The sequence below is a fragment of the Pongo pygmaeus genome, chromosome 3 (assembly GCF_028885625.2).
Source record: "Pongo pygmaeus isolate AG05252 chromosome 3, NHGRI_mPonPyg2-v2.0_pri, whole genome shotgun sequence".
Taxonomy (NCBI): Eukaryota; Metazoa; Chordata; class Mammalia; order Primates; family Hominidae; genus Pongo; species Pongo pygmaeus.
This window is the reverse complement of record NC_072376.2, coordinates 21,553,187-21,580,504: the sequence shown is the minus strand read 5'-3', so window position 1 is coordinate 21,580,504 and position 27,318 is coordinate 21,553,187. Positions and strand designations below refer to the sequence as shown.

Below are 27,318 nucleotides of genomic sequence, written 5' to 3'. Positions count from 1 at the left end.
GCAGCCTTGACCTCCTGGGCTTGAGCAGTCCCCTCTACTCAGTCCTCCAAGGAGCCAGGACTACATGCTCACACCACCACGCCAGGCTGTTGTCTTTACTTTTTTTTTAAGAGTTGGGGTCTCACTGTGTTGCCCAGGCTGGTCTCTAACTCCTGGGCTCAAGCAATCCTCCTGCCTCAGCCTTCCAAATTGCTGGAATTATAGGTGTAAGCCACCGGACCCAGCTATATCACAGGGTTCTGGTGAAGAATGATTGAGTATATTCACTGCACAATATTGATCACTCAGATATTCACCATTATGTTCTTTTTTTGTGAGGATGCAATTATGGTCAAATTGGAAAATATTTTTGTACTTTATGTATTTTACTTTGTTGTGAGAGAAATGGTAGATACACAGATGCCTGAACAGAGTGATTTCAAATAATGAGAAGTGTTAAAACAAGGTGAATAGAGTGAAGGTAAAACATTTCTTGACACACAAGAGCTAAAGCATACCAGCCAGAATTATTTTCTGCAAAAATGAATGAATGAGTCAGTGCATCCAACCAAAGGAAGAGACATTGATTAACCAAGTAACTAACCGTGCTTATGACAAAATATATTTAATCGCTGATGCCATGTGGAATTAAATGTAATTTTAATATGAAGAATGATCAAATGGATGGAGAATTTTGAGATTCAGTAGATACTCTCATTTTTGCTAGGAAGAGTTATTTTAGAAAATAGCATTTGATTTGCATTTATCTGAAAACAGAATAAGCTGAGACAGAGTAAAACAGGAGTTGGCAAACTTTTTCTGTAAAAGATCAATTAGTAAATATTTTAGGCTTTACAGACCAGAATGTCTGTTGCCACCACTCAACTCTGCTGTCCTAGCACATCGTCAATATTTGGTAACTCTTGGTCCTATTAAAATTATTGTAGGAGGTATCTTCTGAAAGGGAAAATTTAGGGGAAATCCTTTGTACAAGTCTGTTTTACTCTGTAAAACTTTCACAAAAACATACAAATAAAAATAAAAAGCAGCCATCAATAATATGTAAACAAATGGGCATGGTTGTTTTCAACAAACCTTTAAGATCATTGAAATTTGAATTTCATACAAGTTTCATGTGTCATGAGGTATTGTTCTGATTGGTTTTTCATGCATTTAAAAATTTAAACACTGTTCTTAGAGGTCTTAGGCTTTAAAGAAAACCAGTTGCTGGTTGGGTTTTTTCGCTTCTGAACTAGAACTTTGAAGAATGTTGGGAGTCACCAGTTTTCATGACTGGGGTAAATGAAGGAAAGCACTGAAAATTTATTTTTGAGGCGTTAACATTCCTGATTTTTGCTTATCACAGGTGGCTCTAAAACTTTAGGATGTGTACCAATTGAAGTTAGTGACTCACCTGGCCCAAAATCTAGCCAACCTTCCTTTCTTATCTCTTTTTCTTGTACTTGATAAACAATGTTGTAGCAATAACACATATTATTATACAGGCTAAGTCTAACACAGTATCAATTTACATTAGTACAATTTATAAAATGGAAAATCAGAAATGTCAAGGAGTGGAAATTTTTATTGTTTTGAGACTGGGTCTTGCTCTGTCACCCAGGCTGGAGTGCAGTAGCCAGATCATAGCTCACTATAAACTCAAACTCCTGGGCTCAAGCGATCCTCCTTGGCCTTCCAAAGCACTGGGATTACAGGCATACTAGGGCCTCAAAGAGTGGAAATTTTAAATATGTAAATACATGCCTTGATCTTTCTGTGTGAATACCTAAAGTGCTTCCTCTCCCTGAGTCCTACAACACTCCATCTTTCTGGTATTTCATTTTGTAGATAGACAAAAGAATTCCATAAAATCCCCTATTATTGGAACCAATGTAAGTATACAGCAATTAGCTTTTATGGATAGTAGTGCAATGAATAATTTTGTTGTATATAATTATATGAGATGTAATATGTAATATATTTTGTACAAGTGCAAGTATGTCTTTAGGGTAAATTTTCAGAATAGGAATAAATGGATGAAATAGTGTATATATGTTTATACTTTTACCCTCCACAGTTTTGTTTTGATTTTTTTTGTTTTGTTTGTTTTTAAGTGACCAGGTCTTGCTATATATATCACCCACGCTGATCTTGAACTTCTGGGCTCAAGCAATCTTCCCACCTTCGCCTCCTGAGTAGCTGGGACTACAGGAGTGAAGCTACCATGCCCAGCTGATTGTACTGATTTATAGCAAAATATGAGCGGCTGTGTCCCTCAGAATATAAAACGTGTGATCACATTTTTCCCCCACTGTGAAAAGTTATTTGTGACATCTTGTTTTAATTTGTATTTCTCTCATGACTAAGGTTGTCGTACATCCCTGTATTTGATTGTGATCCATTGGTGTTTATTTTTCCTGAACTATCTGTTCAAGGCTTTTGCCGATTTTTCTTTTTTCTTTGTTTGGCAAGAGATTTTTAAATACTTTAAGTTCTGAGATACATGTGCAGGACGTGCAGTTTTGTTACATAGGTATACATGTGCCATGGTGGTTTGCTGCACCCATCAACCTGTCATCTACATTAGGTATTTATCCTAATGCTCTCCCTTCCCTAGCCCTCCACCCACCGACAGGCCCCTGTGTGTTGTGTTCCCCTCCCTGTGTCCATGTGTTCTCATCGTTCAACTCCCACTTATGAGTGAGAACATGAGGTATTTGGTTTTCTGTTCCTGTGTTAGTTTGTTGGGAATGATGGTTTCCAGCTTCATCCATGTCCCTGCAAAGGACATAACCTCATCCTTTTTTATGGCTGCATAGTATTCCATGGTGTATGTGTGCCACATTTTCTTTATCCAGTCTATCATTGATGGGCATTTGGGTTGGTTCCAAATCTTTGCTGTTGTGAATAGTGCTGCAGTAAACATACGTGTGCATGTGTCTTTATAGTAGAATGATTTATAATTCTTTGGGTATATACCCAGTAATGGGATTGCTGGGTCAAATGGTATTTCTGGTTCTAGGTCCTTGAGGAATCGCCATGCTGTCTTCTACAATGGTTGAAGTAATTTACACTCCCTTCAACAGTGTAAAAGCATTCCTATTTCTTCACATCCTCTCCAGCATCTGTTGTTTCTTGACTTTTGTTTTTGTTTTTTTTTATTTGAGACGGAGTCTCGCTCTGTCGCCCAGGCTGGAGTGCAGTGGCGTGATCCCGGCTCACTGCAAGCTCCGCCTCCCGGGTTCACGCCATTCCCTTGCCTCAGCCTCCCACGTAGCTGGGACTACAGGTGCCCGCCACCACGCCCAGCTAATTTTTTATATTTTTAGTAGAGATGGTGTTTCACTGTGTTAGCCAGGATGGTCTTCATCTCCTGACCTCATGATCCGCCCGCCTCGGCCTTCCAAAGTGCTGGGATTACAGGTGTGAGCCACTATGCCCGGCCCCTGACTTTTTAATGATCACCATTCTAACTGGTGTGAGATGGTGTCTCATTGTGGTTTTGATTTGCATTTCTCTAATGACCATTGATGATGAGCTTTTTTTCATGTGTTTGTGGGCCACATCTATTGGGGAGGTTTTTTGTTTCTTAGTTTTTTTTTAAAGAATTCTTTGTATGTTTAGAAAATTAGTCCTTTGCCTTTAATAGGAATTATAAATATTTATTGTTTATCTTTTAACATTGCTTATGGATTTAAAAACAATCAAAAAGAAATTTTTAAAATGTGCTACATTTTCAAATTTCCTATTTGCTCTTTTCCTTAGTTCTGGGAAATCCTTAGTTATTATGGGTTGTAAATCTGCTTTTCTTAAACTTTTGTCTCTTTCTGAGGCTCATCTCTCTGCCTTCATCTTCATAGAGCCTTGAACTCTGTCTTCTCTTCTTACCTTTTAAGGACACTTGCATTGGATTTAGAGCCTACCCTAACTCAGGATGCTCTCCTCTCTAGAACCTTAACTTAATTACAACCACAAACACTTCTTTTCTAAACAAGGTCACATTCACACTTTCGCATTCAAAGGTTCCGGGAGATGCCTTTCAACCCGCTTCAGCCATTCAACCTGCTACAATAACCCTATTTGATTATCTGATTTTTCCCTATAACGGTTGATGCCCCAAATTATAGCTCCAACATATTTGATCTGAATATTTAGTACTCTTGAAATATATTTTTAAATTTCTCTCAAAAGGATAATTATTTTGTGCCTTCTGATATACAAGGTGTGAGTGTTGTCAACAGTTTTCCATGATTCACTCCATTCTGGGACTTGCAATAGCAAGCAACTGAGAACTTCTAATACTACTTAATTTTTATTTCTTCTGCTCCATAAACTTTTTGATTTTTTAAAAAAATATGTATAGTAAGTCTCACTCCTGTTTTTGTATTCCAGCATAAGCGATATACCAAACTAAAACTTGGTACTGTGTTAAATGGTAGCAATGGACATTAAGGACTTCCTTAACGGTGTTGAAATTCAAGAGGCGAGAGCTCCAAGTAGCATTCCTGAGCATTGTCTATAGATCATGTGGCGGTAACGTCATTAGTATAGAACAGAAATGGGTGTATATAAGCTTTCTGACTTCAGTCAAGTTTTATATTTTTCATTTACTTACCTCCTAGAAAGTTTGAAATTTCAAAGATGTCAGCAAAAATATTGATTATGAATGGGTTTTAGGTTTATAATGATACATGATATTATGCATTTGCTAGTTCCACAGTCCCCTATTTCAAAATTGAGTATAAAAGCTGTCTGCAGAGTAGATTTATTCATACTGATTCTGTTTACTTGCACAAAATCCTTAAACACATCAAATAATGTGTAGACTGAATATATTAACTTGAGGTTGTAAACTATATTTTTAAGGTTACAGTTATAACTTTTTAAGTGTGATGAAATGTCTTCCTTTTTACTTTCGTCAATAAAATCTATCATTTCTCGTACTAAAGCTTTTATGACTGAGGAAATGACAGTCCTTTGGCCGAAACATTCCGGAATTGCAGTGAGTGTAATTCAGCCACTCCCCTGGCCGTGTTTTATAAGCTACTCATGTTTGGGTTTCATTCTTTACTCAGAAACAGAACACTAATGTCACTGAGCTTGGTCGTTTGTGTAGTTTTCATTTCCCTGTTCTTTGGTTTATTTTAAATTCTTAGTGACTGCAAAGTTTGACAGCTTTGCTCATTAAAACATAGTAATTAAATATAGAAAATTAAAACTAGCTGGAAAGGATCTCGGTAATCATTCTAATTTTTTTTTTTGTCTTAAAAATGAAGTTGAAGTCTACCTAGAAAAGTGAAGTGACTGTCACACAAACTGAATCATTTATTCCTTGTGGGGTTGCAGTTAAAACCCTAGACTCTGAATACAGCACCATTGTTATTTGCACTACTTTTAGTGCCTGTGAAGTTTCTAACGTCAGTCACTATATAAACATTTATTGAATATAAATAAATAAATGTGACTCTTTAATCTCAAAGCATAAATTATTTACTTGTTTTTATTTCTAAGATAAACTCAACCTCAAGCTGTACTTAGCAATTAAGATTCTTATATTTATTACCAGGAGGAAAAATACTTAAAAAAAAGTCTTATTTTAGAGATTTCAAAAGATATTGCAGGATTATAAAGAATAAAAGATAAATTGGCCAGGTGTGGTGGCTCACACCTGTAAACCCAGCACTTTGGGAGGCCGAGGCGGGTGGATCATCTGAGGTCAGGAGTTCGAAACCAGCCTGGCCATCATGGTGAAACCCTGTCTCTACTAAAAATACAAAAATTAGCTGGGTATGGTGGTGGGCACTTATACTCCCAGCTACTTGGGAGGCTGAGGCACAAGAATCACTTGAACCCTGGAGGCGTAGGTTGTAGTGAATTGAGATCATGCCACTGTATTCCAACCTGGGTGGCAAGAGCAAGACTACGTCTGAAAAAAAAAAACCCAAAACAGAAAAACCCAAAAAGAATAAATTAATAGAAACCTCATCACTAAAATAGCGATCATTTTGATAGGTTTTCTTCCCAATTATTATTATTTTTGACTATACAGAGTCAGAAATATCTTGTCAATCAAGGATATCAGTTTTGATGTTTGCTTTTTAAAAGCTTGTATGCATTTTTCTCTTCATCAGATTTCCTTTGAAAGAATCATTTTTATTGGAGGCATACAATTTTGTTGTTTGGATGTATTATAATTTGTTTAACTCTTCTTCTTATAACTGACCTCATTGGGAGTTTCTGATTTTTGTCTGTTTTACGTCATGCTGACATAAAGTCGCTGGAAATACCTTTTGTCAATTTGGTGAGTGCCGGCTCAGGATGGATACTGTTTGGGATAGCTAGGGTCATAGGCTCTTGGTATGCTCTGCCGGGCTGCTTGGGAAATCTTGCTCCAGAAGTGAGCTTTGAGTCCATATGTGAGTCTCAGTTCTGTTTTGCCTGTGCTAACTGCCTTTTAAAAACAACAACAACAAATCCTTTGTGGTTTTGATGAGAGGAAATTGTATTTTCATCGGAATGTTTTTGGTCACCATGTTTTCTTGATTCCAATGATTAAAGACTTATCCTTGCTTTAGTAACTTAACAAATAGCTTTGTCGGGTGGTGGAGGGACAGAATACAATCCAGTAATATACTTGGATTGTAAGATACATCTGGACTTCAGAAAACATTTTTTAAAAAATTAGTTTGTTTCAGTAGATTTTGGGGGAAGAGGTGGTGTTTGGTTACATGAATAAGGTCTTTAGTGTTGATTTCTGAGATTTTGGTGCACCCATCACCCGAGCAGTATACACTGCACCCAGTGTGTAGTCTTATCCCTCATCCGCATCCCACCCTTTCCTCAAAGTCCATTGTGTCATTCTTTTTTTTTTTTTTTTTCCGAGACGGAGTCTCGCTCTCTTGCCCAGGCTGGAGTGCAGTGGCACGATCTCGGCTCCCTGCAAGCTCCGCCTCCTGGGTTCACACCATTCTCCTGCCTCAGCCTCCCGAGTAGCTGGGAATATGGGCGCCCACCACTATGCCCGGCTAATTTTTTGTATATTTAGTAGAGACGGGGTTTCACCGTGTTAGCCAGGATGGCCTCAATCTCCTGACCTCGTGATCCACCCGCCTCGGCCTCCCAAAGTGCTGGGATTACAGGCGTGAGCCACCGCACCTGGCCTCATTGTGTCATTCTTATGCCTTTGCATTCTCGCAGCTTAACTCGCACTTGGGAGTGAGAACATACCATGTTTGGTTTTCCATTCTTGAGTTGACACGTCAGAAAACATTGAAATGAGGGAGGATCTGTGTCTTAGAACCAAGGAAACAGAATTTAAAACTTAATGGATACTCATTGAGTATGTCATGGTTTTTCTGATTCCTTCTACTGTTTGTGAGGTAGATTTTATTCTTCCCATTTTATCAATAATGGAACTCTGTTACTGAGGGGAGGTGTGACTCGCCTAAAATCAACATAACTTGAAAGGGATAGAGCTGGAGTCGAAACCCAGGTATGCTTCACTTTAGGAATTCCTAAAAGAAAAGGCTCTGATATGTTAATCTGCAGGGATTTTAAAATTTCACTTAGATAAAAGAAAATCAAATGTCAAATGGCTATTTTGTTTTAATACCAGGAATCCAAGTTTTTTTTAGACAAAATAATAATACCTAAAATCTTCTGACCCAGAGGTATGCTCCATTTACATTTGTATATACAAAGAAGTGCTGTGTTGCATTGTCTCAAGAAACACTAGCTCACACTGTACCCATTGTGAAGGGTGCCCCTGAAGGTTATGCAATGTTGTGTGTGATAGAGAATTTTCTGCCCCAGATGCCTGTAGTGTGCCTCGTGACCAACATTAGTGTATGTTGAAGAACTTGGCGTTTGGAGTAGGAACTCCTGGGTACAAAACCTGGGTCTGCCATTGGCTAGTGTAATCTTGGGCCCTTTACTTAACTCTTTTGTGCCTTGGTTTTCTCATTTTCCTTACCTTGATATTCCCACTCCCCAATTCAGATAACTAGCATTTTCACCTCATTCATGGATGCTCATTATTGATATTCAGGCTCCAAAAGCTACATAAAGTTACAAAGCCTAGAGAGAGTGCCAGATAATATGAAGTCTCTTAGGCAAGTCTGACCTTTGGGATAGGTGCAACTATGACTTCTTTGAGTCAGTTTTTGTTTTCAATTTATTTTTGATAAACATTGTCCTAAAGCATGAGATATATTATGATTCAGCTACCTGTGTTTGTCTGTGAGTGCATGTGAAAAGCATATTTTTACACAAATGGACAGTAGATTTGTATATTGTTAAATTACAAATAATATTCAGCCTTATTGAAATGATATCTAGAAGATACCTTATTTCTTTATAAAGTCAGTATTTTACAAGATCATAGGTTATGCATTTTTCTGCTAAGTTTCCAGTTTAAAAATGTGTATTCAACTTGCATAATTTGATTAATTATATAAATGTACATGGTATGGTATTCTTTATGTTGAACTTAGAGCTATTACATATTGACTTTTCTCTCTTAAAGTTTTGATTATGTGTGATAGAAATAATTTAGATGTGACAAGCTGCGTGAGTGAACTACTTTCAATAGTTGGTTTCTCAGAGAAAGGGGAAGACACTCACTTTTTTTCAGCCATCTCAAACATTCTGGCTAATACATGATGTCTTAGAATTCCTCATAGATTTAAACATAATAAGCGAAATTACTTTGATATTGGTAGTGTATATTAGGCAACTTATTTTTTTTTGGTATTTTTTAGGATTCTGAGTAACAATAAGATATCCGCGCTGAAGAATGGCTCATTTTCTGGGTTAAGTCTCCTTGAAAGATTGTGAGTATTCTTTAATTATCATCTCATTATTATTTTGTTTAATGGATTTTCGTTGTAAATCTTCATTGTAAATCTGTGACTAAACTCCCAACTATTCAAAATAAAAATTGAGTATTTCTAACATTTTTTAATGAAAAATTTTAAGAATTTTATTTTAAAAAGCAAGTAACTATCTAAATTCTGTAAAGGGCCAGATAGTAAGTAAATTGGGTCTTCACAGCTGGCCACAAGTGACTCACCTCTGCCGTTGAAGTGTGAATGCAGCCTTAGATAATAAGCCAATGAGTATTGCATAAGACAATACTTAGGAATGGTAAATGAATCGATGTGGATGTCTTCCAGTAAATCTTTACTTATACCAGAGGTCATGGACCATACTTTGTTGACTTTAAGTATGCTAGCTTAAAGCATCGATGCTGTGTTGAAATTCTATATCCTGAAATATGTATGCCATGTTAGGCCATTCTTGTATTGCTGTAGAGAAATACCTGATACTGGGTAATTTGTAAAGAAAAGAAGTTTAATTGGTTTACGATTCTGCAGGCTGTATGGGAAGCATGGAGCTGGCATCTGTTCGGCTTCTAAGGAGGCCTCAGGAAGCTTACAATCATGGTGGAAGGCCAAGCTTTCATGTCACATGGCGAAAACAGTAGCAAGGATGTGAAGTCAAGGGGAAAAATGCTTGTATAAACTTTGATATTTTATTCAGATGTCTTTGAATGTGATATATTTGTAAATATATATTTTTCTTAGAGATTAGGTCTAGTTTGCTTATGATGTGTTACAGGTAGCACTCATTTTTGCTTTGGTGAGTTTCAGATAATGGACATTTAATTTACTTGTATTCTGAATGCTATTCCGGGATCACATTTCAAATTCCCTTGTTAACTCATGCATTTAGGATAAAATTTCACAATACATAAGGGAGCTACACTGTGAGATGTCCGTTTCTGTGGAATAACACACTGTCCTCATTTTTCTCAATTCTCTTTGCTCAGCTTCACTTTCTCCACTTCTCTGCATGGCCTTTTCTTGATTCTTTCACCTAGAGGCTTCTCCTGTGATTGAACTTGTGCAGGACTTCATTGCTTAGGTTCCTGATGTGTATGTAAATATATATGATCTAGTGTTCTTCATTTCTTTGTGCATGTCTCTGTTCTTTTCATTTAGATCACATGTCTTTAAGTTAGGTTATATACGTGTGTGTGTGTGTGTACATATATATATGTATATATACACACAGAAACACAGGAATATTTTTAAATGTTCTTGGCACAGTAATAGCACTTTATTTCAATATTCCTGTCATGTTCCATGTCGTCCATGTGCTTTAGAGTATGCTGATCACACCCTTGGCTCTAGGCCTGCCTAAGCTAAGGACGGTCCGTCGTACACATTCCATGGTCACTACTGGTTCAGGAATGGACATTTGGGACTATCAGGAAAGCAGACAGGAAGCCTGGGAGGACCTGTCGAAGCAAGACTGCCTTGGATCATTGTGTGAGACAGTACATTCCTATTATGTTTTCTGTTCCCTGCAAAGAAAAGTTACTGGGTTGACAGATACCATTTGCATATAACACAGTGTCAGGCATTTAGTATGTGCTTAGTTGATAATGAAAGGCATTAGTGTGGTCTTCCCTTTCCAAAAGGAAGGATGGCAGGCACTCCTAGTTTATAAATAGTGTCTGTTGTGTTTAGAAACACATTTTATTTTTGGCACCTAAGATTGATGTGGCTGTTCATGCACACCATAAAAAGTATAGACAGCATAGCTAATGTTCTGTGCTGTGGTGTGAATTACTACCCTTTTTGCATCTATTTCTTAATTTCCCTTGTCTTTGACCTTATTTTCAGCCATTTAAAGCTAACAAATCTCTGTACATGTTAGAAACAAATTAAGTAGCCATTTTGGGTGATACTAAGGTGCTGTGATTGTTTTCAGCCGGGTTCTGTTTGTTCACAAATCCCAAAATACTTCCTCACTCCTTTGTTGGGACCACAGAGGTAAATATATAGATAAGGGACTTTGAAAGACCAGTTTATTAGTGGGTACTTCAGTGTGAAAACCCAGTGTTGACCCTGAGACCTGGGCCTCTTGTGTTAGAGAACGTCTTTATCTACACTGGCTCTAAGCTCAGCATATCTGAAGTACACACACATCACGGTCCAGACCTGAGTCCTGGCCTCAGTCTGGCAGTGTTGGGGGGGACATGCATGCCCAGTTGGGACCTGCCTCCCATACTGTCTTTGTGGGAGAGCAGCCCACTTTAGAAAGAAAGAAAGAGTGATGAAAGGGCTGGGCTCTTTTTTTCCCATTTATACTTATTTTATTTTATTTTAAAGAGGTTTGTTACATGTCATGAGGGTTTGTTGTACTTATTATTTCATCACTCAGGTATTAAGCCCAGTACCCAAAAGTTATCTATTCTGCTTCTCTCCCTCCTCCCATCCTCCCCCGTCAAGTAGGCCCGAGCATCTGTTGTTTCCTTCTTTGTGTTCCTAAGTTCTTATCATTTAGCTCCCCCTTGTAAGTGGGAACATAAGGTATTTGGTTTTCTGTTCCTGTGTTAGTTTGCTAAGGATAATAAAGGCTGGGCTCTTAGCTGCTCTGCTCTGGCCCTGGGAAGGAGACACTCGGTGCTCCCTGCTCCTCCAGAGGAGCAGACTTTATTCCTTCAGCACTGACTGTTCCTGTGCGTCTCTCCTTATGTCTTCCAAATGAAAGCCTGAGAACATTCTTGGCTCTGGTACTGGGGTGGAAGCCACCCCATCCACCCACTCCTGCTTTCAGCAACCCTCAACCAGCGACTGATAGCAGATGATGGATAACTACCCTGCCTGCCTCACCTGTCAGGTGGGGCTGCCCTGAGGTGCCTTCTCCACTGGCTTCAGAGTCCCCAGGGACTGAGTCTCAGCTACCTCAGTGGTAACGTCTTCAGCAGCTCACCTTGTTGGGCATCATTCTCTTGTCTCACTTCCCACTTTTCTACTGGTGCATTCTGGGGTCACCCCCTGAGCAAAGCCATTATTTTCACCCTTGTCTGGGAGAATTCCACCTAAGAGACACAACCGGCCAAATAACATGTTTGCCATTCAGATTTGCCTAGTTAGAGAGTCCTGAAGATGAGAACAGAATAACCGGACGACTTGAAAATACAGCAGATAGGATATGGTGTAAAAGATGGTTGGCAGAAGAAGGAATTACTCACACCAAGGTCAGAACTTCAAAGCTGTGGCCTTGAAATTACAGGAGCCAAGTCATACAGAATAAAGGTTAGGATTTTGTAGGGTAAGGTGGGGAGAGTGGGCTGAGATAGTAAGAGCTGGCTCCGTTGAACTAATGAACATGACACATCGTTTGTTTCTGATCTTGCCCCATGTAGGAAGATAGCAGTGTGTGTGTGTGTGCTTTATTTTCACAGGAATATTTAGGTTGAGTTTTTTTTTTTTTTTAATTTAGGAGCTTGGATTTGGGGTTTTATTTTTTATGACAAAGTAACTAAATCCTGATGGTGTCTTCGAAGCTAGTTTTCTAGTTTTGGTTCACCTTTTTGAAGGTAGTTTGCTTTATTTTAGAAGTCTATGCAGTAGATAACTGATGCATGTGTATTGTATCATATTAATTAAAATCATAAAAAGGTAGTTAGCTTAATATGAAGGTTTGGTACAAGTATTGCCTCAACAGGTAATGAGTCTTTTCCATGTAGCTGATTTAAATTTATTCAACAAACATTTAAGGTGCGCACACTGTGCTAGGCTTGCGGTTTATGGAACATATGCAGTAATAGGGAGAAACATAGGATGTACATAGTAAGCAAATCTCAAGTACTGTGGATAAAGAAAATGTGTGAGAGGATACCAAGTTTGGGAGTGCCAGCGCTGTGAATGTCTGCAAGTTTGTGGTGGAATGGGATGAAATTTAGAAAGACTTTGAAGAGAGAGCCTTGGTCATGCTGGATGAGACGATTTGGGATGGGGTGGAAGTAGGGAGCCGTGTCAGGTCTCAGGTAATTTAAAGCTCCTACTCTCTGTTTAGAGACCAGTGCCCTAGACTAGACCATGTTTATCAAACTTCATGTGCGTCAGAATCCCCTGGGGTTTTGTGAAGGCACAGATTACGGTATCCTATACCACACTGAATGTGGGATAGGTTGACTTTTGAGATGGCTGTTAGGCTTCCAGATGGAGACATTGAGAACTCAAAGAAGTGGTACATTTGGGCTAGAGTTACAAATTTGAGTCTAGGGGCTCGAAGCTGTAGGTGGCGATGAGATTGTCTAGGAGAAAGCATAGTGTGGGAAGAAGTGGGTGTGGGTCAAGCACCAGTTGGTCTGATAAATACAGTGAGGATTCATTCATTCAATGAAGTGATCGAGAGTTACTGTGTGTTGGACATTTTTCAAGTGAAAAAGACAAGTAGTGTACACTGTCTGCCTCATGTAACTTACAGTCTAGTGATTGAGAAAATAGACAATAAATAAAATGATTTGGACAAGTAAAGAAGATGATAGATTGTGGTAAGTGCCATGGAGCAAAACCAATTAGGAGGGGGCTCTCTGTGGGTTGAGGGTGTCTTTGGTTTTCAGTAGAGTGTGCGGGGACACCTCCTCCAGGAGGAAAGCACAGAACACAGGGAGGTGAGGGAGGGAAGTGAGCAGACATCTGCAGGAAGAGTACATAGGCCCTTCTGTCACATCAACCAAGGGGTCTTTTTTTTTCCCCAGGTAATTGATGTTTTGGATCCTTGATCTTATAGCCTCATGCTGTTAGGCTGCTAAACTTGCATAATAATAGTCCCTGTTGGCCTACTTGCTAAAAAACATTATTATTAGAAGATAGAATTATCTAAAATTTATACTTCCTATAAATTTTCCCCTTGGTTTTTTGGTAGATACCTTTTTTTAGATTGTTTTTAGCACTGAGACTTTTATATCCATCATCCATCCATTCACTAGTCTATAGCCTTCCTTCCTTCCTTCTTCCATCTCTGTCTTTTTTTTTTTTTTTGAGACAGAGTCTTGCTCTATTGCCCAAGCTGGAGTGTGGTGGCATGATCTTGGCTTCCTGCAACTTCCACCTCCCAGGTTCAAGTGATTCTCCTGTCTCAGCCTCCCAAGCAGCTGGGATTACAGGTGTGTGCCACCACGCCCAGCTAATTTTTGTATTTTGGGTAGAGATGGGGTTTCACCATGTTGGCCAGGCTGGTCTCAAACTCCTGACCTTAAGTGATCTGTCCGCCTCAGCCTCCCAAAGTGCTGGGATTGCAGACATGAACCACCGCGCCGAGTCCCATCTCTGTCTTCGTTTTACGGAACTGACATTCTTGTATTGTGCTATATATTTAGTTACCAGTATTTAGTGACATGCCTCCCCCATATTCTCTTCACTGCTGACACTACAGTTGCCTACTGGTCAGTGTGTTTGACTTTCCAATGTTAATCCTACCCCTAGGCCGCTAAGGTAATTCAGTATCTCTTCCAGCTATTGACAGAGTCTGTCCTAGTCCATAAGAGATGAGGAGCAGAGCAGCCTGCTGTGGGGTTTGGAGAAAGATTTCCTGGCTTTTAAGGAGAGGTACGAGAAGAAAGTCTGTTCCTTTTTATGACTTTGTGGTTGGAGGTGATTTCTGAACCTGGGATACCATAGGCTCAGCCTGAAGGCACAGTTACATTCTGAGGATGGTGGATCTGAGAGATGCATGGAACCAACCACAAAGGCCCGACTTCTTGGTTTCCTGTAATGCCAGATAATTACTTTTGTGATTGTGGAAGCCATTTTGAGTTAAGGGTTCTGATACTTGTAGTTAAAGGCATCTTACCTGGTATACTTCATGTTCTTTCCTACAGGAGGTAGTTCTTTTACCAAGAACTTAAAATATTCCTTTAGTTCTATTTAAGCAGTTCTTGTGCTTTTTTTCATTTATGCTTTAATGATCCAGTGTATTCAGATTTAGCCATACATCCTGAAGTCAGACTCCTGTTTACTAGGGAAGCTGTGGGTTGGTGGGGGAAAAAGGGGATGTTAAATGAGAGAATCTGACTATAAATATCTTTTGGCAATGCCTGATTAATATGGCTATTATCAAATGTTATATAATATGTCAAGAGTTTTTTATTTAAGAAAAAGTACATCTTTAAATCATATTACAGTACTCAGTTATTCATGAGAGGTATTTTGTAGAAACATATGCAGTTCATCATTGACTCCAAATTGATGTACTGCCTTAGCTAACTCAGTTCCCGTTGTAGATGCTGTTTAAAATCTGAAAAGGGAAACGTGTGTTTTAAAAAAATGGAACTGACATTATATATTTCTATTTACAGAGCTTTTTAGCTTATGCAAAACAAGTCAAAAACATACAGGTTGAATTTTTTCATAAAATAATCTTATCTTGTTGAAATGAGGGTCAGTTGGGGAGTTGCAGGGAGGGAGATAGGAACTAATAAGTCAGTCCTGATGATTAACTGTACCTCCTGGGACTTAAAATGCTGGGGATCAAACATTTGATTATGAAAATTTTTAAACATACGGAAGAATTGAAAGGGCAATGCCATGATCTTTCATATTACCAATTTACCTACCCAGATTCAACAATTCAGTAATTATCATTTTTTCTTCTGTATTGGAATATGCCTACATATGTTGGGTGAATTATTCGAAGGTCAACTGCAGACGTCATGACTGTCTACTTTCATGGAGAAATGGGAATGATTAGTAATGAGATACCGCATTCTCCATAATATCTGGCTTTATGAACAGCCTTGTAATTTTGTAGCCAACCATAACTTACTAAAAATATTTTTATAGAAAGGCTAATGTAATTCTGTCTCCTAGCCTTGGTGTGTTCTTTTGTCCATGAACATCTCCATCCACACACTCTATATTGCGTGTCTCCCCCTTGCTTAGTGGAGCAGAGCCTGCTCTTGTGGAACCTGTGGTCTCTCAGTGAAGACAGTTGAAATAACTGAGGTGCACTTGGTACAGCATGATAAGAGATGCCACAGGACAGGGCACAGAGCACTGTTGTTCACAGGTTTTTTTTCTTTTTTGAGACGGAGTCTTGATCTGTCGCTAAGCTGGAGTGCAGTGGTGTGATCTCGGCTGACTGCAGCCTCTGCCTCCCGGGTTCAAGCCTCAGCCTCCTGAGTAGCTGGGACTACAGGCGTGCGCCACTACGCCTGGCTAATTTTTGTATTTTTAGTAGAGACGGGGTTTCACCATGTTGGCCGGGGTTTCACCATGTTGGCCAGACTGGTCTCGAACTCCTGATCTCAGGTGATCCACCTGCCTCGGCCTCCCAAAGTGCTGGGATTATAGGCGTGAGCCAGTGTACTCAGCATTCACAGGTATTTTTCTGGAGGAAGGAATGGAGTTTCACCCAAGGCCTCAAGGATACGTGGGTGAAGAGGGATGAGGTGAAGTTGTGAGTTGGAGATTGAGACGCGTTCGGGACAGGGAATCCCAGGTGCAGAGGTCTAGAGGTGAGAGGAAATACCCTTTCTAGAAATGTCTTGCAGTATGACTGGTATAAATGAAGAGAGACAGGGTGAGTGTTAAGGGAAGGTGTTGAGCAGATGAGAAGTGAGAGTTGGCGAAGGAAAGGTGGGCAAGGCTGGGACCACGGGTAGCCTTGGAAGTTACCTTAACGCACCTGAACTTCCTTCTGAGGGACTGTGGATCTTTTTGAGGTTTGAATCAGAGCAGAGACTTGATCAGGTCTGTGTTTAAAAAGATCACTTCAAATGGAGAATCGGACACAGGTGAGAACTTGTGTGGTTTACAACCTGGGCTAGGGTGATGATGATGACCAGGACAGAGAGGCAGTGACTTTGAGGCCTAATTGGAAGGGTGGAGGTTACCACATAAAATAACTTAGTTTTTCAAACATATGGAGAAGTTGAAAGAGTTATCTCCAGCAACTCAACTTGATCATGGCCAACTTTTCAGTGTGTTTGGTTTACCTATTTTCCTATTATTTTAGCTATAAATTTACTTGGTTCCTTTAGTAAATCTCCACTGTGTCAGTTAGAAAGATACACTTAAATCCTGGCCACTTATTAAAATCAAGAACTTGGCCGAATTTCTTAATCTTTCTGTGCATGAGTTTCCTCATCTGAAACAATGACACTGCCTCCTAGGGTGATTTTAAGGTCTTAATGGTCTGATAAGTGATAGACACCAACTCACTATATTTAGTGGTTTGTGCATCCAAACAGCCCAGAGTTAGAGGTGGATTTCAGGCTTGGCTGGATCCAGGGGCTCACCATTTTTCTCGTTTCCCATCTGTTGGCTTCTTCGGATTGTAGCAACAGGGCCGTTAGCAGCTCCAGTCTCAGATCTTGACCTCTTATCACACCAGTGGGAATGTCTGTGCTCATCCCTCCCTCTCCCACAAGTCCTAGGTTTAGTTAGACCAAAGTCATATAATTGCTAAGGCCAGAGTATTTGAAAAATCTGCACAAGGTTGATCAGGTGTCATGCCTGAAGGGATGGTGTTGAAAATTTGGGGGTACTACCTGTACCATACGGAGAAGTAGAGGTGTTTCCACCTTAAAGCAATGGAGAAGGCTGTTCCCCCAACCAAAAAAAAAATTAAACATTAAATAATTGATAGCAATAATTATAGTGTTATTAAATTTTGGAATCCTTGATAGTTGCAAACCTTTCCCACCTTCACTCACTGTAGAAGTTTGGAATTTTTGAATGGATTCTGGTCTATACCTTTTGCTATTTGTCCTCAGAATGGAGTGGGCAGAGTTTCCTTAGGTCTCTGCTTGGCCTGGGTACTGGCTGGTTCACATTACCAGGCTGATTTCCCCAGAAGCAAGTCCCCAGGTGAGCTTTCAGTGTAGTGATTTGGTTGGGAGGTTTGCCCAACAGCCCTCATATTTGGTGCTGGACCATGAGAAGCAAGGGCAGCCGTTAGGGCAATGTCTTCCCAAGCAGCTCCTGCGGCAGGCAGCTGATACTGGGGACTGCTGGGAGCCAGCAAGGAGCACACTCAGACCCCCCAGCCCTCTGGGATATCCTATTTTCCTCCCGGGTGAGGACTCTTCCTGTGACCATTCATGCCCTTTACCTCTGACCTTCATGGGTTGACTCTCAGGAGGTGCCCAAGAGAAAGCTGCATGGGGAAGAGTTGCAGGTAGAGGGACTGCAGGCGTGAGCGCTGCCATGCCGTCAGTGTCTGCTGCAGCAGGTGCCTGGAGATAAGGGATGCTGGGGCCATGGCGTTCACAGCAGGGAACTTATCCTCTGCATAATATTCCTCTTTCTGTTGAAATTGCTACACCAGGGACCATCTTTTCACTCCAAGTTAAGAGGAGAACTTAAAAGCTGGTTGGAAGTCCAGAGAGAAGGATGGGATTTGTGAGTTTACCCGACTACTAAGACCTTTTCTGACCATTTAAATGTATTTCGTGAAGCTTCCTGACTTTTTCAGATCTTTTCAGATACTTTATTTAGAAAATGTCTTAGAGGCCAGGGTGCAAAAACCCAAAAAGTTAGGGTAGTTACCAGCATTGACAAAGCTGTTTTCTTCTTGTGGAATATGAAGTTTTCAGAATTCTGATAAATGAAATACCTATCCAGTGATGGTAATCAGAGCATGGATTTTATACTGATGTTTAATAATCATTTTGTTTTTTAAAATATTGTGAAGTATTGGGGGTGGTGGTTGCAGGGAGTTTGGTTTTATTTAGAAAAACCTGGTTCTCATTGTGGGGAGGCGGTACAATTGCAATCCCAACCTTAGCTACTGAGGAGTGCCTGTGTGTTAAAATGAGGATGAGATGCAAGACCATAGAATTTGCTGGAGGCCACAGTGATCCCAGGATTCACAGGTTGCATTTCCAGAGCAACGTTCTTGAGAATTTCTAGTCCAGTCTCTATCACCAGGTGTTAAACAGCACACATAGCTTGGAAGCCACAGTGCCACCGACACATCAAAAATGCTGGGCTTACGGTAAATGAATGACAACCCCTGCTGCTGCGCAAAGGGCCAACCTCCTCAGGATGCTTCTGTGAAATTTCTGGGGAATCCAGCTAGTAACCAGCTTTGTTGTTATAACTTTTGCTGTATTGCTAGAATGAGCCTGAGAGAAAACTCGCATGTTATGAGGCATGCCATGTACAGCAGTTCACTTTCATTAGCTGGTGGGACAGTAACATTGAATGTGCCTCTGATCGGATGGAAGAAAACATATGAATCTGTGCTCATTGCAGCCAGACTTCCTTGGAGCATAGGTAGAGAAGGGATGCCTGCTGCTTTCTGATTTGGAGAGGATGGAGAAGACAAACTGAAGATTTTCCTCTAAATAATTTAGATTGCCTGGGCACAGGTGAGCATGGCCATGACGGAGCAATTGTTATTAAAGAGCCTAGCACAGTGTTGTGCTGACAGGTGGCACCAGCGGTTCCTTGTACATTTCAAGTAAGTAAGGGACTAAGGAACCCTGGAGGTACTGGTTACTTTGGCTTGTACTGAGCATTTCTCTACATGTCTGTTTTGTTTCACCAATGGCATGTGCATCCTTAAATGAAGAGTAGTGTTGGAAGTTTACACGTGGCTGTGTAAAGAATGGGCAAGGTTGCCAACTGTTATGTAAAGATGTCAGGAGAAGAAAAACTGAAAAGAGTTTCAGTTCTCCATATGGCTTCAGCTTCCCTGGGAGATGAGCAGAGGCCACTCTGGCTTCAGTAGACAAGGTTGTAGGTGAGTCTTGACAAACAGACCCAGCTGAGGGTGTCCCATAAAGCGGAAGTGTGGGCCAGCCACTGGCAAGAGTGTGGTCTAGGGAAAGGGACTGTATTTAGACTGTCAGCTCTCCACAGAGGTCTAGCCAAACACTTGTATAGGCAAATGGCGAGTCCCCAGCTGAGCCCAGCGACCAGGAGGGGAGCTGTAGCCATAGCGTGTCTGCAAAACCACACGAGTAGAGGGATGTAGCTGAGACACTCATTGCTGCCTCCCACCCCCAAGTGGTAATGCTCTTGCATGGACGTGCCAGCATACTTGAGAAGAATAGGATAAATGGTGATTGCTATCAAATACCACATGGTATGAAGCTTGTGCATCTTTGCTTTGAGCTATATATTGTGTTTTATCACACATTTATTTTATATCCTCACCTCATAGAAAACCTAACCATAGGCCGAGTGCAGTGGCTCACGCCTGTAATCCCAGCACTTTGAAAGACTGAGGCAGGCAGATTGCTTGAGGTCAGGAGTTCGAGACCAGCCTGGCCAACATGGCAAAACCGTGTCTCTACTAAAAATACAAAAAATTAGCCGGGTATGGTGACAGGCACCTGTAACCCCCTCTACTCAGGAGGCTGAGGCACGAGAATTGCTTGAGCCTGGGAGGTGGAGGTTGCAGTGAGTCAAGATCACGCCACTGCACTCCAGCCTGGGTGACAGAGCAAGACTCTGTCTCAAATGACAACAACAACAACAAACCCCCCCCCCCCCCAAAAACCTAAATATAGAAGGCCAGGGAAGGGAAAATATATGAACAACCAAAAGACATGAATTTTAGAGTGTCTATTTTTGAAGATGGTTTTTAAAAATTCAACTGAATGATGTTTGTCACAGTTGTAATTAGATTTACTTTGATATTCAAAGTATGGCATACTAAGGAAGAAATTATAGAAATAATGTATATGATTGTAGTTCAGTGATAATTGTGAAGTTAAATAATATTAGGTCACATATTTCTTTTATGATGTATATTTTTATTATTTTATTGACGAAACCAAAAGGCTGTGGAGCCAGATTTGTCAAATTTGCATTCTGACTCTCCCTTTTACTACTGGGTTGATCTTGGCTTAACCCTTTTGGCTTCAGTTTCCTCCTCTTATTATTATACTTTCGTTTTTTTTTTGTATAGCAGGTAAGTGTATTGTGCCTGAATACTTGTTGCAGTGTTGATATGTGAATAGCTTTTATTTTATTTTTAACAGGGACCTCCGAAACAATCTTATTAGTAGTATAGATCCAGGTGCCTTCTGGGGACTGTCATCTCTAAAAAGATTGTAAGTGTTTGAATTGCTTGCTTATGAGTTTGAATTGTTGCTTGTATAAATAGCTGTCAACTTACTTTAACATGATGAAAAGTGGACATTTAATAATTTTTTTAGCTTTACCTGGCCAGGTCCCTGATACAGAAACAGAAAGAGGCTGGGCGCAGTGGCTCATGCCTGTATTCCCAGCATTCTGGGAGGCTGAGGTGGGCAGATCACCTGAGGTCAGGAATCCGAGACCAGCCTGGCCAACATGGTGAAACCCCATCTCTACTAAAAATATGAAAATTAGCTGGCATGGTGGTGTGTGCCTGTAGTCCTAGCTACCTGGGAGACTGAGGCAGGAGAATCACTGGAACCTGGGAGTGGGAGACTACAATGAGCTGAGATTGTGCCACTGCATGACAGAGCAAGACTCTGCCTCAATAAAACAAAAAGAAAAACAAAGAATATTTTATATAAGTAGCTGAGAAGGTGGTTAATTTGCACAGTGTTTTGATTTGTTTGGTGGTGGATGGCTGTGTTACTCTTATGCTACTAAAATCATTACCATGTTGGCTTTGCCAGCGGACATAATCTGTAGACGATTTTCAAATTATGAATCCATTCAAACTGTGTCTGTTGTAAATGCCATATAAACAGAGGTTCCTTTTAAGTAATGATTTAGAGTCTTGCCATTTTCATGTGTATCTATATATTACGATTTTAAAACCTAAGGACCAGTTTTTATTGCTTCTGAAGCTAAACAACTCCCCTATCTCCTATACGAAGCTCCTTTCACAGTTGCTGTCTGAGCAGGCCCACATTTGAGAAGTGGCTCTACACAAAAGCCTTGAGGACTGTCTCTCCGTCCTTTATCCTTTCTGAAAGTGTTTACTGAGCACTTGCAACTTACCATGCCCTGACTTCTTCGGAAGATCTTGCAGACTCTTGGGGTGGGGAGGATAGATAATGTAGGGGAAGAAAAATAATTTTCCCTCTACCCTTCTAGTTTCTCAGCTTGGACCTCTAACAAAAGACAGATTAACAAGAGAAAAACAAGTTTATTGAGAAAACTCAGGAAAAGAGTAATTCTCAAAAGAGGTGGCTTAGGACTCTGGCTTATGTAGTATTTCAACAAGGAGGAATACATTTTTAGAGAAGTGACAAGACAAAGGAAAAGGACCTTGAGTCTCTTAAGGGAAAGCAAATTGTGGGAAGGCAAATATATTGGAGACTAATGGTAGATAAAGTCTAATTAGTAATGTTTGTTACGTAGATTCCTTTGGTGCCTTGTCTAAGGTGATAAGGGTCTAAAGCCCTCTCCTGGGAGGAACTTTTGTCCTTTCTGGTGGAGAGGGGAGGAGGGACACCTTTGTAAATTTATGTCCTGCTTTTAGTCAGATAGGGTAGAGCAGAGAGCTTTTCTTGTATCTATCTGCTTTTCAATCACTGTATCTGGAAATAGTCCTTATGCCAACATGACATGTTTTGGGTGGCATGTTCTGCTACCCTTCAGTCGTTAGTGAAAATACATCTGAATGCACACACAGGTGCTGTAACAGGTAAAATCATAAACATAACCTGCTAGGGAAAGGAGAGACCACCTGCAATGGGAACAGCCTGCCATGAGAGCCACTGACTTGTTTAGATTTGAACTTGCTCCCAAGGAATGAATATGTATTAAAAAGGCCTTCCAAACAGAGTGGGTGCAGGTGTTTAAGAATGTATCTCTTGGGACAATAGTTTAGTTCTTTGATCAGACCAGAAAGTAGAAAGAGGGCAAAGAATATTGGGAGATCAGGCTGGTTAGGGACTGGGCTTTTGAAGACCTGCTATATTAAAAATGTTGAATCTGTTCTTTAGACAGTGGGGGGCTACCAGAACTTTTTGATTATGGAATTGACATGATCAGATTTGTATTTCAGAATATTTCTGATAGCAATAAGGAGAAACCACATAAATGTAGGGAGACCAGGGACAAAAGATCAGGGAGAGAGACCAGATCCATGGTTTTATTTTCCTTATAGTCATCCTTTTGGCGAGCTCTGTCTCTTGTTTTTTGGGGTTCTTATATACTTAAAGTTTACTTTTTTTTCCCCCTCCAATGTGTGTGGGTATTTTTTTATGTCTTACTAGTTTTCTGTAGTATTTGCATAATAACACTGGGTATGACTGCTTTTAGTTTAATTATGCCATGACTTAAATGTTGACATTGACTCTCCATCCTAATACTTTTGACATCTTCTGTCTTATTTAGTCATTTAAAACCTATTTCTTTTTTTAACTTTTTAGTTCAGGGGTACAAGTGCAGGTTTGTTGCATAGGTAAACTTGTGCCATGGGGGTTTGTTGTACAGATTATTTCATCACCCAGGTATTAAGCCTAGTACCCATTAGTTGTTTTTCTTGACCCTCTCCCTTCTTCCACCCTCCTCCCTCCAAAAGGCCCCAGTGTGTGTTGTTCCCTCTGTGTGTCCATGTGTTCTCATCATTTACCTCCCGTTTATAAGTGAGAACATTCAGTATTTGCAAAACCCGTTCCTTTTTATTGTCAAATCCAATTGTAAAAATTGGTCATGCTCTTTTTTGCAAAAGATTTTTTTATTGCTTTTGCAAGTAAAATATCTTTCATCTAAAAACCTATCGTCTGTAGCTTTCCTCCTATTTTTCTCTCTTAGGCAGTCTTAAGGGTCAGAATTCTGTAAGATTAAGAAAGGTGGGAGTTAAAGGATTTTCTCTTTGTCTTTTAAAATTAGTTACAATTTGAATCAGCAGGGAATTTCATGCCCAGTGTTTCCTGGGGGCGAGTGGTGGTCCCCTGTGTTTATCAGTCTGTCTGCGCTCATTAGAAACTCAGGGCCATCTGGAGGAGATCTTGCTACTAATCAGTTTTCTTCTCTTCTGCCCATTCTGTACTTTATTATTTTCTAGTGAAGGCTTTTAATGGAACAAGTTAGAAAAACTGGCTGGTCTGGGGTAGGTGGTAGTGGAGATTGGAGTTCTAGGTAAGGAAGGTAAGCATTATAGGAGGGTAGACATTAGGCATCAGATTGCATGGGACTAAGCCAGGTTTAGAGTTCAGTAAAAGGACTATCAAACAGGTGTAGCAGCGTAATCAAAGTGATAAGGTGGTGATTGGCGTCAGTTCAGTTCAACAAAAATTCATGAAGTTCATCCTGTGAGCCCAGCTGTGAGCAAGGGTCTGGAGACACACAGGTAAATCAGGAAGCTCTCGAGGAGTTTGCAGTCTAATGGAATTACGAACACCGGCCAAGAGTCTGCACATGGAATTGAAATACGTTTACAAAGAGATGAAGCAGTAGCTAGAGTTTAGCTGCTAAGAGTCTTGGAAGTTGTTAGGACTCAGCTATCCAGACACGGGCAGGGGATATGGAGCATGACCGTAGACAGGCTGCACCTCCAGACACAGGTCATTAGGGAGTTGCGGGGCAGCAGCAGGTGAGTGTGATTTATAGCAGTGACTCACTTTCTTTGTGCTTCTGTCTGTGCCAGAGTCAGTTTTGCCCCCATGCCTAGGAACGTGAGTCCTCAAGTAGAAAGCAAAAGTGTAGGGGCTAAGATCTACCCTATCAGAAACTCTGGTGCTGATGCTGAATGATTTTTATTTCAACCATCCCTCCTAGTGATGCTGATGTGAAAGTATGAGAACTTTTAGAATATTTTTCCCTCCAATCTATTTTTTCCCCTCAATGGGAGGAATGTGAAATTATACTGTCAGGTCCTTTTCTTATCCCCTCCCTCTGTGTTCCACACTGTTGTAGTCACAGCTTTTAGGAAATAAAAATATTAATGCTGATTGTATCTCTATGCTGAGATATAGGTTGAAGAAAACCTATTGTTAATAAAAAGCAGTTTCTTCAGTATGTTTTAGATACTGCAGACTATCTTAGATTCTCCATCTAGTTATTTATCTTTCAGTAAATAATCTCTCAAGCACTGCCATCCAAAATGAATTTTAAAAATTCTCGTTCAGGAGTATTTAATGTAATTACTGATATTGTACCAGGCATTGCCTTAGTAGTCTTTCACTGTGTTACACGTTAAGTAGTCTCTTGTGTTCTTAGGAAGGTAATTGCCATTTATAATATTCTTCCCACTAGAAGATACATTCTTAATTCCAAACAGATGACTTATAATTAACTTAGGGTACACAACTTGCAAGCTGAAGAAGTCCTGTATGTAAACTCAACGGAATATAAAGATATTTGACAGTAGTAATGTTTGCTAGTTGCTCATAGATACAGACTGTTTTTCTTATGGGTTCTTAAGTCATTAATTTCAATTGTGCATCTCCCTTAACAAGAACACATAAAGTATTTTTGTTACTATACCATGCCTTTGCCTTTAGTTTATAAATAATTTGAATCAGGAAGTTGAAGTGGCTTTCTGAAGAATATACTATCAGAAGTAGGTGAACCCTAGATCCATCAGTTTCTCTTGTGTTTTATCAACGAATTTAAGTTGATTCTCAATCCAAATAAAAACCCATTATCAATATCTAAATACCATTTTAAGTAGGTATAGCTGTAATGAAATTGTTTCCCAGAGAATCAATGGAAATTGCACCATTTAAAGCTCAGAATTGAGACAAGATTATAAATAGAGCCTAGATATGCTTGTTTACGCAACAATTTACAAGAAGATGCCTAATTTTTGTTAACAGTGAAACCCAGAATTAAAAGGAAAATCAACTGGGATTTGAAAGAAAAAGTCCGACGTGATTAAATACTTAGGAGCTACAGAAAAACGAGTACAGATAAAGACTTGTATTGCCTAAGATTCTTTTATCAAATGTTGCCATAAGAGAGGGAAGGCAGAACTATGAAATTATTGAAGACCAGGATTACCTAAGGTGCTGTATTAGGCCTCTCCAGAGAGAGAGGACCAGTAGGATGTATGAGAGGGGATTTATTAGGGGGAATTGGCTCACATGATCACAGAGGGAGAGAGGTCCCACAATAGGGTTTCTGTAAGCTGGAGGGCCTATGAATTATGTAGCATAGCTCAATCCAAGTCTGGAAGCCTCAGAACTGGAGAAGCTGACCTTGCAGTCCCCAGTCCAAGGCCGAAGGCCTGAAAGCCCCAGGAAGCCCACTGATGCAAGTTCCAGAGTCCAAAAGACAACCTGTAGCCTGATGTCCAACAACAGGAGGAGAAGACATCCTGCTGTGGAAGGGGAAAGAGAGCAGAGAGAGACAAGCCCTCTCTTTTGCCTGTTTGTCCCAGCGGGGCCCCAGCTGATTGGATGGTGCCCACCCATATTGAGGGCAGGTCCTTCCTCTCTCTGTCCACTGACTCCCGCACCAATCTCCCCTGGAAACGCCCTCACAGACACACCCAAACCAATGCTTCACCAGCCATTGAGGCCTCTCAATCCAGCCAAGTTGACACCTAAAATTAAACCATCTCATTTTAACTTTTGAAATAGTCAAGGAAAAAAAACAAATGAGTTAGGTACCTGATTCAAATATTATGTTCTTAGAATTTCTGGTGAGACTACTACATGACCAAGTACACAGTTTGGAATCCAATACTTTTAGTTTGAAATGGATGGTGCAGATCGCCTTACTGAAGAGTAACTCAAAGAATGCGTACCTCTCTGACAGAGAATAATAGGGACATTGGAGGCAATATGATGAAAATATTTTTGAAAGTTTGACTTAGGGAGCTTATTCTAATTATTTTGTCAGAATTCAACGTGTGATGAATTATTCCAAGTCTAGCAACTAAGAAAACTTAAGATTCATTGTTTTAGGGTTTTCTTGCATAGGGCTTACTAAATCCACTGAAAACAGTGATGCGAGTCATGCCATCCCAGGTGTAAGTTACAGATATTGTCAGTGGTTGTCTCCCAACATAAAGTTTTTACTTTTAAACCAGCGCGGGTCTCTGATTAAATGTAAAAATAAAATTATGTTCATTGTCCTTGATGTGAAGCAAAGTAAATAAAGAGGGATAGAACAAAATATTAACTAAAACTTTTACATAGGTAAAAAGAAAAAGGTTTCATTGAGGAGAAGTAAAAAATATTTAGAGGTAACATTTAATAGGAAATAGAAATGAGGAGTGATTGCAAAAATAATTGGGCCATATCATAGATATTGTTAAAGTAATTTGGCTAGGAGTCTGAATGATAGATCTGTAAACTAAAAGCTAACACAGTTGTTTTTTTTTCATTATAGTTGAAACTTCTGAGTATTTAAGGAATGAAGTCAGAAAGTGGTATTTTCAGATGTTCCTGAGGAAATGAAAGTTCCATCATTGTAGTATTTTGCCCTTTTATCCATTATCTGTCATTTACTGCCTGAGTTTGGACTCAGTTCTCCAACTGCCCCAGCATAATTAACTGTGTAGGTCATCTAAGGAATTGTATTGCAGGCAGCAAGATAGTTTCAGTCTCATTTTTACTACTCCAGTTTTATCTTGAGTAATTTTGCAAGAGTAAGTGCTTGAAATATAGAGGGCACTATAATTGAGCAGCAT

The 27,318-nt window shown here is 40.0% G+C and overlaps 1 protein-coding gene across 2 annotated transcripts in view; it reads left to right on the top strand.

Annotated features, from left to right (window-relative positions):
• ADGRA3 (adhesion G protein-coupled receptor A3) overlaps positions 1 to 27,318 on the top strand; it is a 127,960-nt gene that overhangs the window by 33,098 nt on the left and 67,544 nt on the right. For both annotated transcript variants that reach the window (XM_054485098.1, XM_054485100.2), the window contains exons 2-3: positions 8,739 to 8,810; positions 20,774 to 20,845. In XM_054485098.1, coding sequence (XP_054341073.1) covers positions 8,739 to 8,810; positions 20,774 to 20,845 — 144 coding nt within the window. The remainder of the gene's footprint in view (positions 1 to 8,738; positions 8,811 to 20,773; positions 20,846 to 27,318) is intronic.